The 17,289-nt window shown below is 35.5% G+C and overlaps 2 protein-coding genes across 4 annotated transcripts; one reads left to right on the top strand and one right to left on the bottom strand.

The window, feature by feature from the left end:
* Positions 1–9,159: 9,159 nt before the first annotated feature.
* Positions 9,160–10,373, top strand: LOC127096675 (uncharacterized). 3 transcript variants are annotated; one of them, XM_051035223.1, is made up of 3 exons: positions 9,182–9,483; positions 9,588–9,746; positions 9,894–10,373. In XM_051035223.1, exons 1-3 carry the CDS (start codon positions 9,428–9,430, stop codon positions 10,051–10,053), a joined length of 375 nt encoding a protein of 124 aa, XP_050891180.1. In that variant the 5' UTR covers positions 9,182–9,427; the 3' UTR covers positions 10,054–10,373. The 3 variants fall into 3 exon arrangements, 2 of the variants coding, with proteins under 2 accessions (XP_050891180.1, XP_050891181.1); XM_051035224.1 differs by having other exon boundaries at positions 9,183–9,483; positions 9,844–10,373; XR_007792765.1 differs by having other exon boundaries at positions 9,160–9,746; positions 10,000–10,373.
* Positions 10,374–14,777: 4,404 nt separating this feature from the next.
* Positions 14,778–15,723, bottom strand: LOC127093617 (uncharacterized). The gene is made up of 3 exons (XM_051032560.1): positions 15,462–15,723; positions 14,848–15,377; positions 14,778–14,804 (listed from the first exon to the last, which is right to left on the bottom strand). The coding sequence occupies exons 1-3, from the start codon at positions 15,721–15,723 to the stop codon at positions 14,778–14,780; spliced, it is 819 nt and encodes a 272-aa protein (XP_050888517.1).
* Between the last annotated feature and the right edge of the window lie 1,566 nt (positions 15,724–17,289).

The raw sequence follows: 17,289 nt of genomic DNA, 5'->3' as shown, positions 1-17,289 counted from the left end.
TCTGCAGGATAGCAAGGTCCACTTTCTTGTATTTGAACTGAAAAGTGCTTATTCTCTCAGGATTCATTTTGCTAACAAGTCTTGAATTCTTGAAACAATGTGAAACAAACTAAGAGTTTTGCTTTTTATGCATATGCAATGAATGGATGGATGCAATGTTTTTTTTGGGTACAAGTTCAAAGGTCTGAGGTATGGATACATCTGATTGCTTTCCAAAACGGGGTTCTCATCGGGTATGATCTAGGGTTTTGTTACAAAGGACCCCCAGAGTCACTAATTCACAAGAATGTTTGACGCTTACGGAAAATGCTTTCCGGTCATCAACTCCATCAAGGGAATCTATTATGGGTGAGGTTCTCGTACCGACTCTTACGAAGTATTCACCTCGGGAGTCCGTACTACGTAAACATTGACTTTGGTTCTAGACAGGGTACTCAGAGTCACAGATTCAAAAGAATGTTTAACGCTTACGGAAAATACTTTCCAATCGTCAACTCCATCTAGAGAATCTATTTTGATCAAGGTTCTCGTACTGATTCTTACGAAGTATTCACCTCGGGAATCCATACTACGCAACCATCACTCCTAGTTGGCCAAAGGTTCAATGTTCTAAACGATAATGATTATGATCGTCGCAGCCAAATCCGGTTTCGGAAGTCGATTATGCAAGGGAAAGGTATTAGCACCCCTCACGTCCGTTGTACTCAACGAGAACCATTAGGTTAGTTGTGCGCGTTAGTGTTAGTTTGAAATGTTTGGCTTTCTCAAGTTATTAGGTGGGAAAGAAAGAATAGAAGAGAGAAGAATGTTTTGGATTTTTAACAAAGGGGACTAAACCTAAGTTTTATTAATGGGCCTGACAAGACTTACAAATCCTGCTCCTACGTATCTCCGGATGCAATAGAGAACTCAAGGCTTACGTAGTTATGGATAGAAAAATGTTTGTTTGTTGGGCGATTTTAGCGAAAGCTACTTTGTGTCAATCGACGAAAATATTGTTGGACTACCCAAAACAAGTGGAGAATGGGACATTTGCATCACGACTGAATGGATTTACAAATCAACATTCGTGGGCAACATCGCAAGCTTTCTCACACGTTCAAGTGGACAAAACATTGCTTTGCGTCATCTTAAAACAAAATACCTTTCATTTAAGAAAGGGGTTTAAGGGTCAATCGCACGACGGTGATAAAAGAATTTGATTGGTTTGATGTGTTTTGAGTAATGGCGAGAACTTGGATGGGCGAGATATCCATCTCGAATCCTAGTCTCAGGAGTGTATGGTATCCACCATGTTCCATTTCCATATTATTTGCAAAAGTATTTAATAAGAATTAAGTATTTTTGAATTTGATTGAGAAAGGGTTTGACGAAACCGCATTGATAATTTTGGATGATGGTGAGAGCTAAGATAGACGAGATATCCATCTCGGATCCTAGTCTCAAGAGTGCGTGGTATCCACCACGTTCCATTTCCATCCTTATTGAAAAGTGTTAAATAGAAATTAATTATTTTTTAGTTTTTATTGTGAAAATGGCTTGACGTTGGATCAAGCATTTGATGAGCGATTGAGAAAGATTTGAATGACATGGTTTGAAAGAAATGGAATGGATAGAAATTGATTGATTTGTTTATTGAGAAAATACTCGACTTTGGATCAAGTCATTATTTTTGAACTTTTGAAAAGAAATTGATTTTATTCTTGTGTTAGTAACTAGCTAAACAGTCAAGCAAATAAAGAAATAAGACGGTAAAATTATTACACATCATGGGAGTGGGGGTACATTTTGTCGAATGGGGATTCAAAATAATGAAATAACTAAATCGGGCCCAACCAACAAGCAATGCAATGTATGAGTGTAGGTATAAGAGAACCGTCTCATTGTAAGAAGGCCCAAGAGTAAGCCGTGTGAAGAAAATAAAAAAAACACAAATTAAATCGAAATTGATAAAATCGCGACGTGCACGGATTTGAATCGGGATGCGAGGATGTGAATCAAAGTCACGTAACGCAAGAACGTGCAAGGCAAATGGAAATTGAGAAGCAAACAAAACCCTAGGTAATATGCTCAAAGTCGGTTTGCGCATATTAACAACAATCAAAATGTTGTATGCGATGAATCAAAACGCGGCGAAATACTATCAATATATCGATGAAAATACGATGGCATAACGATATGGAAAATGTTGAATCCCCGATTTAATTTCCGATTTACACAATGAAAAGAAGTCAGCAATACAATTACCGCACATTTATTTACATATTTACAATATTTTCATCATATGAGGGGTGAAACAAAAAGGTAATGGGCCTAACAGGGCCGACACAATCAATCCGGGGCCCCTGATCTAATTTATAAAATTGATCTAAAAGAATATGAATTTATATCGATTTTTTGAAAAAAACGGTACAAAATCATAAATTTTGAAAAAAATATATAGTTTTACACCTATTTTTAACAAACAGGTGTAAAATAGATTTTGAAAACATTATGAGTTAACATCTATTTTTAAAATAATAGGTGTAAAATATATATTTACAGTAATTAAAAAAAAATATGTGGGCCCCTCAAAATTTGGGACTTAATGCTATAACACTTCTTGCTCATGCTAAAGACTGGGTCTGGGAACTAAATACAAAAGCGGAAGCCCGACACTTAATCTTAATTCTCTAATAATAAAATATAATAATCATAAAATAAGAAAGCAAAACAGTAAATAAAACTAATTAAAGGGAGTATATATATTAATAGAGAGTTATGGTTTGTTAATCCGTCTAATTTTATTGGATTGTAACTTGTGTCCCTTTGTATTGGGTTGCACCCCTTGTGCGTTTTAATACAAGTGCTTATAAAAAAATAAAAATAAAAGTAAATAAAACTAATTAAAAAACTAAAACCAACATATAAGAGGCGCTTCATTCTGTTTCCTATTCGGCCACGGGTGCATGTGGAAAATCTCACCCAATCCAAAGTTATATGCTATTAATGTATGCACATTAGTAAAATATTAAAAGGAAAAACAATGAAAATCCATATCTCTCGGCTGATATATTCAGCAATTCAAACTTCAAAAGGAAATGCTTTTCTCTCTCCACATGCCATTAATTTTAATTTTTATAAGAAGAATGAATAACAAAATGCAGCAGTAACCGGTGGACAATAAAAAGCGGAATACACAACTTATTTTAATGTGACCAATTCAAAATTTATTTCCTAATTAATATTTCTTTAATACATGGCAATGATAATTTTTATAAGTTACCCCACCCCACACAAACCTTAAATCCCAATCATTACCACTTCAAATTACATATGCAATGAGGTATAAAATGAAAGGGGAAGAGGACATTCTAAGTATACAAATAACAATGACAAGGCGCGAAAGAAATAAAAGCTACCAAGGTGATGAGCTACCTCTAAGTTAGAGAATCCAGGTATCTGCTTTTGTTCGGTTTCCTTTTCTCCTCCGTCTTTCTACTTCTCTTCTTCTGGACCTTTCTTCCTTGGTTGTGTCTTGCGTTGTTGTATTGTTGAGGACGCGGGGATTATGGTGAGGAGATGGAAGCCAAGCTTAAACTAATCAAAGCTTCAAAATGAAGTTCTAAAGGTTATCGGGGAGAGCTCTAAGTGAGAAATTGAATGGAATTTTGGATAAAGAGAAATGATGCTCAAGAGTGGGACTTTTTTGTGGCCGCCTTCTACTGCGATAGTGTAGTGTTTATATAGGCCAATTTTAAGTTAGAATTTGGTGAGCATGTGTAAATTTTGAGTGTGTGAGGAAGAGTGAAAAGAATTCATGTAATGTACGTGTGACTGAAGATATTTCGTGGTTGTGCCCATGATTCCATTATGCTTAGGACAAAAATAAAAAACGGTTAGATGCTTTTTCTCACTCCATGGTTTTGTGCTCTTCCATGATTATTCCTCCTCTTTGCTGATTTTGTTGGGACAACAAGAATTGGTGAAGTGGGTGAGCTGGCTCGATGAAGAATTTGCGACTCCATAAGCAGAAACTTATACTTTGCTACAACTTTGTCCAATTGTGACTTGTAACCTTTTGTTGTTTTACTGATGCAAATTAAGTCTAGGAATCTAGGTGATGATTATGTTTAAAAGGGATGTCCTTTAATTGAAATAATTTATTAAAAATAAAATGAAGATTGGAATTAAAATGAAGTGAAAAAAATGAGTTATTATAAAAAATGAAAAATGAAGTTAACTATGAGATAAAAAAGTTGTTGCTAAAAAAAATTGAGACTATTTATTTGAAATAAGGATGAAATGATTTTAGGAAGGAAAAAAATTAGGGTATGACAATGCTCTTTGGGTGGTCTGCCCCAGTACGAGCCTTGAAGTAACTTTGCCTCTGGTTGGCTGATCCTTGAGGGAATGCCCCTGACCTACTGATCTTCAGATAGATTGATCGAATCTCGACTTGACTACTTAAGATTGACTGAATTTTGTAGAGATTTCTCGACGTGACTGTCTCTGATCAATGTGATCTCGAAGCGGCTTATCTTTCTGCTCTCAACAGAGTCTTCAAACATTCTGACTAATGTGATCAAGAGAAGTGTCTTGCCCCTGCTCAACAGAGGTCTCAGGCGTTCTACACTTTCGTTATCATCAAGCTCCTCAATTTATGTTCATTGTGGAAGATCTCTTGATGTCAGACGCTCACTCATGAGTAAGACAAGTTCATTTTGGAAATGAAAATGCAATGTCATTTTTATGCAGTTTTGAAACCCAAGCATGTTCACTAAAATTATGACATATAATGAATACATCACTGATAACAAATGTCATATCAATATCAACACGAATGAGAAAATTGATGAGGAGTCAATTTTAACACGATCGTTCTGACTATAGTATGCCTTCGAAATAAACCTTGCTTCAATTAGGTCTTTTGAAGGTTGTAACGTGGTCTAGTTCACTGTTTCAGAAAGAAATAATATAAGGCTCGAACCTATCCTAACCCACCCGCTCTTCGTGATGTTCTCTAGTCCTACGTTCAGCTAGTTCGACACAAGCACACATTTTCCAAAAGGGATTTGGGAGTGAAAATGAACCCACGAGGTTTTTCGATGTGGCAGTCATCCTTCTTTTGTTTGGTTTGTAGCCATACAATTTTGTTCTTGCTGAGGATTTTCTTTTGATTCCTCTTTCGCAGTTTTTTTTCATCTCCTTATTTTTGCTGGATTGGTTCATACTTACAATCCACAGGGTTGCCCCAATTTTTGTCTAAGTCACTCTTTTTTGAGTTTTCGACTTAATGGACTTTTTTTTTGTTTTTGTTTTTTTTCTTCTTGTTTCTTCCTATTTCTTTTTGCTGAAACAAATCGTGTGACATCTGCCCGTTTGATTTGGAATGGGTTGTGACCGTCTCGTGCCTCTGTGGGTGAGGGACAAACGTTTGGAATTTGGTGGTTTCCGACCTCTTGCGAGGGATAAGATATGGTTGATCCTCAGATAGGACACTCCTTTTTTGAAGTTTGAACGCTTGGTCAAACTTACTGGCGACTACCCTGCCCCAGTTTAAGATTGAGGGTTTTAATGCATAGAAAGAAACTCCTACTCCTTGGCTCGAAGGGGTTGACTAGGGATTATCTTCCTTATGTCTCCGGTGTTTGGGATTTGAAACAATTCCTTACATCATCAGCAAAGTTTTATTCAAAAGCGTACGAGCAGATTTCATTTCGTGCTCTTAATTTCATCATCCTCCTCCAAAAATCAACATTTGAATATTGACAAGATAGAGTATGAGTGGACACGAATGGATTTATTCAAAATATGCATATTCATTCCAATATCATTATTATTCAAAAACAAACGAGTTTATTACAAATGAATGTTACAAATGACAATCAAGAAAATCACACATGAACATGATTGAACTAATGGTTGCTGGAATGATCTGCTTTATTCTCCCATAGCTTGGGGTGTTGGTTATGGAGAAAGCCTTAGCTTCTCTTAGCTGAACTAATGAATCCTTGAGCAAATGAGCTAGAAGAAGACCATACGACATGGGAACTGGGTCAAACCTTCTGGGAGGCCTCCTTGGTCCTTGTCTACCTTGCGGATAGTAGTTATGTTGTTGTGGAGCAAAAGGTTGTTGAGGAGCATAGGGTTGCTGATATTGCATTGTTGGAGGACCAGTAGGGATAACATATGCTGGCTGCTGATACGAGTTAGGTGTTACTGCTGCCACCAGATAGTATGGCATTTGGTAACCTCCATGTCCCCCTTTAGCGATTGTGGTAGCATTGGTCTCCCCTTCCTTCTTCTTTGGGAATCCAGAATGAGACTTCTTCGTTCCACTAGCCACGAATGCGGTATCTTGTATCTTACCGATCTTCATGCCATTCTTGATTCGCTCTCCAGCAATGACCAAGTCTGAGAATCCCGAGGTGGTACTCCCAATCATTCTTTTGAAATAAGGCCCTTGAAGGGTGTCCACAAACATGTCTATCAGTTCTCTTTCAAGAAGAGGGGATTAAACCCTGGCAGCTAGGTCTCTCCATCTTTGAGCGTATTCTTTGAACGATTCATCCGGCTTCTGAGCAAGGTTTTGGAGCTGAGTCTGATTGGGAGCCATGTCTGAATTATACTGATAATGCTTCAGGAAGGCTTTAGCAAGTTCCTTCCAGGTTCGTATATGCGTTCGCTCGAGCTGCATATACCAATCCAGAGAAGCTCCACTAAGGTTGTCTTGGAAAAAGTGCATCAAGAGTTTTTCATCATCAGAATGAGCAGCCATCTTTCTGCAAAAAGCTCGAATGTGGGTCTTTGGACAGGTGACCCCTTGATACTTTTCAAAGCTCGGAACTTTGAACTTAGGAGGAATTTTCACGCCTAGCACTAGGCACATGTCGGCAACATCTAATCCAAAGGTATCAGGACCTTCCATCACCTTGAATCTTTCCTCCACCATACGGAATCTCCTTTCGAGGTCAACAGTAGAAGGACCAAAAGCGTCATAAACTGGGTCGGCCTTTATAGTGAAGAAAGCATCATGATGATTGTCAATCTCAGGTTGAGCTCTCCCATTGATAGGGATGTTGAATGGCTGAGCAGTATTCTAGTATAATGGACCTCTCTCGGGAGGTGGCTGGGCTACAACAGGTGTAGCAGCTCCTCCTAGAGGATTCACTGGTATCGTCACAACAGCAGGGTTGGCGGCAGCGGCTCTCAGAGTAGCCTGACGCATTTCCTCTTGTCCTCTAGCCAGAGCTTGTAGGGCTTCAACAAGCTAGCCCATCTGAGCCATCACAATGGTCATATCTTCCCTCATAGCAGCTTGGTTCTGCTCCAACTGATCCATGAGCAATCTCTGATTACTGCGAGTGTTGTAGGAATGTCGGGAAGTCAGCTTGACTGTGGATGATTCTGAATAGAAGGGCCAAATGGTAAGTTTTCTGGCTTTCGTTTGATGATATGCAGAATGATGCATGAATATTATATCTGAATATTTTTTTATGATGCATGAATGAGTGGATGAATGATACACAAGCATGGTTCTCACGAGTCGAACACACAAGTTGCCATAATATCAGAGGTTCGAGATAGGATGGAGGATAACACTGATTTCTCTCCATATTGGGGATCTTGCCGATCGGAGTCGGGTTAGATAAGGACTCCAGAGTCATTGATTCATTTGGCTGTTTGCCGCTTACGGCAAAAGCTTGCCGGTCGTCAACTCCCTCAAATGAGCCTCTTCTGGGTGAGATCTTCGTACCGACCCACGCGAAAAAGCTTCTTGGGGACCCGCACTACGCGACCATCGACGTCGGTTTCTAGACAAGAGTCTCAAAGTCATGGACCTCCTTGACTGTTTCCCGCTTACGGCAAAAGCTTACCGGTTGACAACTCCACCAAGAAAATCTACTTTAAGTGAGATCTTCGTACCGACCCACGCGAGAAAAGCTTCTCGGGGACCCGTACTACGTGACCATCAATCTTAATTGGTTGAAGGTTCAATGTTCTACAAAGGTCCTTAGAGTCATGGATCCTAATGAAAACATTGATCGCTTACGTCAAAAGCTTGACGGTCGTCAGCGTCTCCAAAAGAATCTACTCTAAGCGAGGTTCTCGTATCGACCCTTACGAGAAAAGCTTCTCGGTGGCCCATACTACTCAACCTCTTCTATCTCAAGTTCACACTCTAGACTCGGGTAGAGAGTCTTTCCCACAAGGCTACTTGCAATCAAAGTTGTATCCATTCGGTACCATAGAACCATGGAATCATGTAACAAATATTACAGAATTTAAAGCAAAAGGCAATAAATAAGGCAAGCAATATAAAAAGGATAAACACCCACACACACGAGGAAGCAACCTAGATTAGGTTTGACTTGCTTAGGGAGGTATCCCCAGCAGAGATTCCAGTTGTCGCTACGCGAAAAATACATAGTTGTCATCGGTTTTTATTTATTCCAAAGGAAAGGGAAAATATCGAGAAAACCCCAAAGAGTGGTCATCGCAACCACGAACAGGTTCGGAAGTCAGTTATGCAAGGGAAAGGTATTAGCACCCCTCACATCCATGGTACTCCATGGGAACCATCTAGGATGTTTCTGCTTAAATGGATGTTATTTATCGAATGTTTGTTTGCCAAAGGTTTACGGAATGGATCTTCGTGCCTACGTATGCCCACTTGTTGAAGTGAGAAATCAGATCCCCGTAGTTCGTGGGTTTAAAATGTTTGTTTGTTTTATTGATTTTATTACCTTGAAGAAGGGTTTTCGATTGCGTCGCCCTAAGGCTCAAACAAAAGGTTTGAATGCATTGGATTGCTTTTAAGTTTTTGAGAAAGTGTTATTGACTTCGGATTACACTAAAGTCTATGGATAAAGGTGAATACCTCGAACTACCAAACCAAACGTATTGTGTTCAACAAATCTAATTAATTCCAAACACTTAATAAAAATATCAAGTCAAATCTAAACAATTAACAAAATATCAAGAATTAATAACAACCAAAATTCTAATATCAAAAAGAATTATCAAAATCACATCTAATATTCAAACAAAATAATAATAAAGGATGGACCTAAAGAAACCAATCAGACGGGCCTGAATGCCACAACAAGCCCAGACAGCGGGGGTGCAGATAGTGGAGTGGACTCTGCATTGCAAAATTCACTTGGGCCTGAGGGAAGCCTAGGGCCCACTGCGAGTGGATCAGCAAGAACACAGAGGTTCTATCCCTCAAGCTTCATCACTCACATCCAATAGTTCACAGAAAAAAGAAAAAAGAAAATTAGGTCGCAGCGGAGTGGATCTAACCGCGCCGGCCTAAGTCACCGGCGACGGAAAATCGGAACTGCGAGAACGAACCTACACCATCTCCTCTCTCCTAAACGGAATCGAAGACAAGCTCTCACCTAAACGAATCAACGTTACCGCGTGATGGCTCTGCGACGGAATGCACCGACGACAATGGCGAAGGCGACGGATCGTCGGCGTCGAATTCGGACTTAGGCACCTCACCCTTCGTTTGATTTTCTTCCCACTTCTTCAGTTATTGACTTGTTTCGTTTTTGGTGAACGATTTGAGTAGTCTTCTTGATGTGATTCGTTTGCAGAACTTTCTGGAATTGGTGTGGAGTTGTGGCTCATGGAAAGCAATGGTGGTTGAGGCGGTTATGGAGGATTGAAGGTGAGGTTGCGAAAGAGAGAAAGAGAAAAGAAGTTCTTGAAGAAATTGGAGAGAGGAGGAAGAAGAAGAATCTGGAAAACGAGAGGTCTCCCAAAATTACTGTGAAGCCATGTATTTATAGAACTTAATTCTGCATTTTTTGCAATTTGCTCCGCCGTTTTAAATTTATGCTTTTGTTTCAGCGCTGCGTTTGCAAGCAGCTCTGATGCAGCTTGCATTTCCGTTTTTTCAGCTGTGGCTTAGAGCTTGCGGTTGTTGCTGTTTTGTTGGTAACACTAGCTTTAGTCACGTTTGGCTCACATTTGTATGTGACTTGTAGTTGCACGTTGGCTTTTCAGTTTGTAGATTATCGGCTCACTTCACTGCATTTTGGAAGTCGTAGCTATTGTTAGAGGAGCTGCTTTTGGAGCGCATTTGGCCTACGTGTTTGCATCACCTGATGCAGTTTAGCTTTGTAGGCTTTTCGCTTTTCATTTCGTAGCAGTACTTGGCCTTGTTGCGTTTTTATTTTGCTCGCTTTTTGTTTGTAGCAGTACTTGGCTTATTTTCACTGTGCGTTGCTGTATTTTGATATTTTCCAATTGGCTTTGGCGTGAAGCTTACATCGCCGTTGTGTTTGGATTGTAGCAGCTTGGATGCCGTTGGCTTGTTGTAATTTGACTTTCACTGCGACTTGCAGCTTATTGGAATTTTATTATTTCTTATTGTTTAATGGAAAATTATGACTTAATGAAAAATGATTATGGATTTAAAATGGATTAAATGGGTTATGGAACGTATTGGTGGATTTGGACTTTAGATAATGGATAAATGTGGATGAACTAATTGGTTTGAAAATTATAGTTTTTATGGACAAATGGTTTAATTTGGATATGGATATGAATTTAAAAGTGGATAAATGAAAATTTGGATTATAAAATGAAAAAGGATTTGGATTTTTGGATGATTGGTTGTTGGTTTGGATTACCATGAATTAGAAAATGAATGGATATTGAAATTGGATGATAGATTTAGAAATTGTAAAATGGATTTTTTGTTAGGATGGTTAAACGGGCCAAGTTAATGGGTTTAAAAGAAAAGAATGAGAATGGTCTTAAAAAAAAGATTAAGAATCTAAAATTGAATCGAAACCGACATAACTATTTTAAAATGATGCGAACCCAAAATTAAATCAAAAACCCAAAGATCGATTTTATTTGAAACTCAACCTGGCATTAAAAATCAAACGCGTAGGACTAATTTGAAAGAGATGAAATGATTTCTAAAATTGAATTTCAATTCCACAAATCAAATGAATGAAAAATTGAACTACTCATGCACCAGGAACACATGACTTCAAATCACGTGTCTCTTTGTGTCAAACCATGCTTATTCAAATGAAATGAATGGATGAAGATGATATGCAAATGTTTGGCGTTAGTGACCTATACGATCAATGTGAAGGGTATGGCCAATTTTGGAGTATGACAAAGGGTGTTCAAGATAGAACCAACCTAATAGAAAATCGCAAACCAGATCAAAATAAATGGAAACTGCAAAAAGATGCATTTAATTCTGATGTGTTTGAGTCATTTTTTAAAAAAAAAACGCGCGGTTCAGTTTGGTTTGCGATTTGTGTTTTCCAAACTGAACTAAACCAAATCAAACTGCATTAAATTATAACCCAAACTTCACTTATCCCACATCCAAAACAAAACTCAAATCTAGTATGCCTTAGCTTAACAATTACGAACAATCTTCTCTTACTCACACTTAGGATTTCGGTTTCAACCTTCTCGAACCTCTCCTAGTAGTATCACACATTTTTCTCATCTTCCTTGTCATGTATGTCTCGCCTATTCTATTCTAATCTCTCATCTATTATGTTCTTTCTTTGTCATCTTCTCATTTTTATGTTACTATTTTCTCTTCTAATTACGTTTTTATCGCACTTTTCTTCTCTAATCTTACGTCTCTTTTATTCTTTCTTTTCTCATCTTCTCTAATGTCTCATCTCTTCTATTTTTCTATTTTATTATAATATTTTTGATATTGTTTATATTTTTTTTTTACTTTTGTCTAAACTGATTTTTGTATATTGAATGAGAAAGTTTTTGTCTAAATATGATGGATTTTGTTGTTATTTTGTAATGTATAAATGACTAAACACAAAATTATGTTGTTCTCTACAGATATATGTATGGCTCAATAAAGAATTTTGTAAAAAAATCGAACCAACCAAACCAACCTAAACCGCATTGGTTTAGTTTGATTCATTTTTATTTTTAAAAGTCAATCGAACTAAACCGAACCGCAGACTTTTTTCTTTTGCGGTTCAGATGACTTTTAAAATTAAAATCACATAAACCACACTGCAAACATCCATACTCTTATCTAATAAGAAATTTAATGTTTGAATAAGATACTTGAAATTATAAGTCTGTTTAATGAATTCAATATTTAAGCTCGGTCTCTTAAATCCATATCCCTATTATACAATACAAGTAAAATAATTTTTTAAAAATATAATTAATTTAAGCGTAATGTTAACTTGTGTCCTAGGAGTACAAGTTTATAATTAAACGAAAAAATATTATCTTAGAAATTATACATTCCTTTTAATAAAAATTTAAAATTAGTTTTATAATTATATTTTTCAATACAATTTATTTATAAATAGACTTCTTATATTATGCCCTAGAGCACAAGATAACATTACTTTTTATTTAATTTTTAAAAATGATAATATGTATTCATAATCAAATATATCTAACTATATTTTCAATCTAATTATAATAAAAAAATATAAAATAATAATAATAATAATAATAATAATAATAATAATAATAATAATAATAATAATAATAATAATAATAATAATAATATTGGAGGTAGAATGAGTATAAAATATGTTGTCTCTCGCCATATGAATTGCACCCGCAGCTAACAGTTAATTAAGTGTTTCCACTCCACCGAAAGAAAATTCATCCACCATCCATCGAAAAAAAACAAAACAAAGAGATAAATATTCTTGTATTATACCCTAAAGCACAAGATATCATTACTCTTTATTTAATTTTCAAAAATGATACTATATATTCATCATCAAATATATCTAACTATATTTTCAATCTAATTATAATAATAATAATAATAATAATAATAATAATAATAATAAATAATAATAATAATAATAATAATAAAAATGTTGGACATAGAATAATCAGTATAAAATGGGTTGTCTCTCGCCATATGAATTGCACCAACAGCTAACAGTTAATTAAATTTGTCCGCTCCACCGAAAGAAAGATCATCCACCATCCACCGAAATAAAAAAAACAAAGAGATAAATATTCTAGTATTATGCCCTAAAGCACAAGATAATATTATTCTTTATTTAATTTTTTAAAATGATAATATATATTCATCATCAAATATATCTAACTTTATTTTTAATATAATTATAATAAATAATAATAATAATAATAAATAATAATAATAAAAATATTATTATTATTATTATTATTATTATTAATAATAATAATAATAATAATAATAATAATAATATTGGAGGCAGAGTCAGTATAAAACGGGTTGTCTCTCGCCATATGAATTGCACCAGCAGCTAACAGTTAATTAACTGTTTCCGCTCCACCGAAAGAAAGATCACCCACCATCCACCGAAACAAAAAGAAACAAAGAGATAAATATTCTTGTGTTATGTCCTAAAGCACAAGATAACATTACTCTTTATTTAATTTTTAAAAATGATAATATATATTCATCATCAAATATATCTAACTACATTTTCAATCTAATTATAATAAAAAAATAAAATAATAAAAATAAAATAAAATAATAATAATAATAATAATAATAATAATAATAGTAATAATAATAATAATAATAATAAAAAAAAAATAATAATAATATTGGAGGTAGAATGAGTATAAAATGGGTTGTCTCTCTCCATATGAATTGCACCAACAACTAATAGTTAATTAACTGTTTCCGCTCCACCGAAAGAAAGATCATCCACCATCCACCGAAAAAAATAAAAATAAAGAGATAAATATTCTTGTATTATACCCTAGAGCACAAGATAACATTACTCTTTATTTAATTTTTAAAAATGATAATATATATTCATCATTAAATATACCTAACTATATTTTCAATCTAATTATAATAAAAAATAATAATTATGATAAATAATAATAATAATAATAATAATAATAATATTATTAATAATACTAATAATAAAAATGTTGGAGGCAGAATCCGTATAAAACGGGTTGTCTCTCGCCATATGAATTGCACCATCAACTAACAGTTAATTAACTGTTTCCGCTCCACCGAAAGAAAGATCATCCACCATCCACCGAAACAAAAAAAAAACAAAGAGATAAATATTCTTGTGTTATGTCCTAAAGCACAAGATAATATTACTCTTTATTTAATTTTTAAAAATGATAATATATATTCATCATCAAATATATCTAACTATATTTTCAATATAATTATAATAAAAATAAAAAAAATAAAAATATAAAATATAAAATAATAATAATAATAATAATAATAATAATAATAATAATATTAGAGGTAGAATGAGTATAAAATAGATTGTCTCTCGCCATATGAATTGCACCAACAACTAATAGTTAATTAACTGTTTCCGCTCCACCGAAAGAAAGATCATCCACCGAAACAAAAAAAACAAAGAGATAAATATTCTTGTATTATGCCCTAGAGCACAAGATAACATTATTCTTTATTTAATTTTTCAAAATGATAATATATATTCATCATTAAATATATCTAACTATATTTTCAATCTAATTATAATAAAAAAAAATAATAATAATAATAATAAATAATAATAAAATAATCATAAGAATAATAATAATCATAATGTTGGAGGCAGAATCAATATAAAACGGGTTGTCTCTCGCCATATGAATTGCACCAGCAGCTAACAGTTAATTAACTATTTCCGCTCCACCGAAAGAAAGATCATCCACCATCCACCGAAACAAAAAAAAACAAAGAGATAAATATTCTTGTATTATGCCCTAAAGCACAAGATAACATTACTCTTTATTTAATTTTTCAAAATGATAATATATATTCATCATCAAATATATCTAACTATATTTTCAATCTAATTATAATAAATAAAAAATAAAAAATAATAATAATAATACATCATTTGGAGTAGATTCACTAGATTGAATGATGATTAACTTTTCTTCATATTCGATAAACACCAAATTAGGGGAAAGCCAATCAATCCCTAAAATCACATCAACCTTCTTAAGTGGTAAACAAATAAGATCAATCTTGAAAATTCTACCATTCACCGAAAGCGAACAATTTTCACAAATTAACGGTGTCTCAACCACATCATCCATGCCGGTATTAACCATCATAGGAGGAGACAAAGGAATTTCTTGCAAGTCAAGACGCTTCATACACTGAATTGATACAAAAGAGTGTGTTTCCCCACAATCAAACAATACAAAACAGGGATGATCATTGATGAGACACGTACCAACAATCAAAGCATTGTTGCTCTTAGCCTTCCTTGCATCCAAAGTATAAACTCGACCGATGTTCCTCCCTTGCATCCGATTCTTATTCCGAGGATAATCCTTAGCCACGTGTCCCTCCCTCTGACAAGTAAAACACCTAATCACACTTCCAGCACATCTTCCAAAATGAGACTTCTTACATACTTGACATTGCGGGGGATGGTTAGGTCTTGTATGTTGCACTTATTTTCCTTTGAAAGATTGAGGTCTAGGCCTAAACAAGTTACCTGACCTTCCGTGGTCCTTCTGTCTAATCCTATATTGATCTCTTTCTTCCTGAATCTTCTTCAAACTGTTCTCAGTCACATAGCATTGCCTTAGCAATTCAGCATAAGTAGTGAATTCTCTCTGAGAAATACTATGAGAAATTTCACCTCTTAAACCAAAAAGGAACTGATCAATTTTCCACTTCTCTTCTGGTGCATACACGACTTGTCTTGAATAAGCAACCATATCTTCAAGCTTTTCAGCATACATAGCTACTGACATAGTACCCTGTCTAAGCTGCTAAAACTCAAATTCTTTCTGAGTTCTCAAAGAGCTAGGAAAATACTTATCCATAAAAGTAGTTTTAAAATGTTCCCAATTCCTAGGCACTCCTTGATTGGTCATAAGAGTCTAAGCACTTTCTCACCATTTCACAACAGAACCCTTCATCGTGTGAGAAGCAAACACAACTTTATTCTCTTCACTACAATGCACTAACTGGAAAATCCTCTACATGCTGGTTACCCACTCATGAGCCTTCATAGGATTTAATCCACCATGGAACTCAGGAGGATTCATACGAAAGAAATCTAGGAAACCACCACATGCAGCTTCTTGTGGAATTCCTTGAGAATGAAGACCCACATTCAACTGTTGCATCATCTGATGCATGAATTGGTTATGTTGCTGCTGCATCTGTTGCATAAACTGAGGCCATCGAAAAGCTTCACTATCACTTGGTGTTCTGAATCTGAATTATGAGTTAAGGGTCTACCACAACCTCTGCGTCTGTCAGCCATGACCCTAAATGTCATACAAATATAATTAAGTAGATCAAGCTCAATACTGTGAATATAACATCAAGGATAATGATGACAACCCACATATGAGGCAGAAAGAAATACTTATAATATCTCATGGCTAGGTCGAGGATACAACCTGCTCTGATACCAATGGTAACACCCACATATAATATATGTCTAGAATACAAATTATACATAGTGTAATATTGGTACTGAAATACATAAGCGCCTAGTGGAAACAGTGTACATATTACATTCCCAAAAGAAAACACTACTTGGCACTAAATATACACAAAGGTGCCCAAAATAAAACTAGGAACTAGATCATTGTAGAATGATCCCAAATATATCTACACAACGGAAAAGTCATCCAAAACATCAGATAAGCAAGGACATCACGCTATCTTGTCCTTACCCTTCGCCTAGTCAGAACTACCTGGAAAATAATCAACAACATGGGGTGAGATAATAATCCCAGTGGGTTCCCTATCTTATAGGTCCCCTCGGCTCTACATGGTTTTCTAATCAATATCCAACTTAAGTCAACAAGGGAATGAAGACTTAAGTGATGGGGGAAAAGTATCGCAATGTATGACAACATGCTCCTGAGTTCTCGCAACTCAAATAAGTCACTATTCAGATTCACAAAACGTCAATCCCTGAGTGGACCTACGTCTAGAGCAAGCTCAGTTCATGCATGCTCATATGATTCAACTTTCGCGGTGGATATCGGGTCCTCTATGAGTCTCAAGCTCAATCCAAGCGACCGTCACCCATATGGGACTCTAACCCACTTAGGGTATCTTTCACCATATGGGCCTCTAACCCACTTTGGTGTCCACCTATCCCCCATGTCTGCCATGGTTGGGGCTCAAACCCAATTGAGGTACGAATCACTGGAGTCATATCCCATTGCTTACTCATCTAAGCATCTCAAATAGGGATGTACATCATCCAAGGTAAAACATTCTGAATATGTGATTAATCCCTCAAAACATAACTAGATTCATGTATCACCAGGTGACTTCATTCACCTATAACATAC

Source organism: Lathyrus oleraceus, chromosome 6 (assembly GCF_024323335.1).
Source record: "Lathyrus oleraceus cultivar Zhongwan6 chromosome 6, CAAS_Psat_ZW6_1.0, whole genome shotgun sequence".
Classification (NCBI taxonomy): Eukaryota; Viridiplantae; Streptophyta; class Magnoliopsida; order Fabales; family Fabaceae; genus Lathyrus; species Lathyrus oleraceus.
Note: the sequence above shows the minus strand (reverse complement) of the source record. Positions and strands in the feature narration are given on the sequence as shown.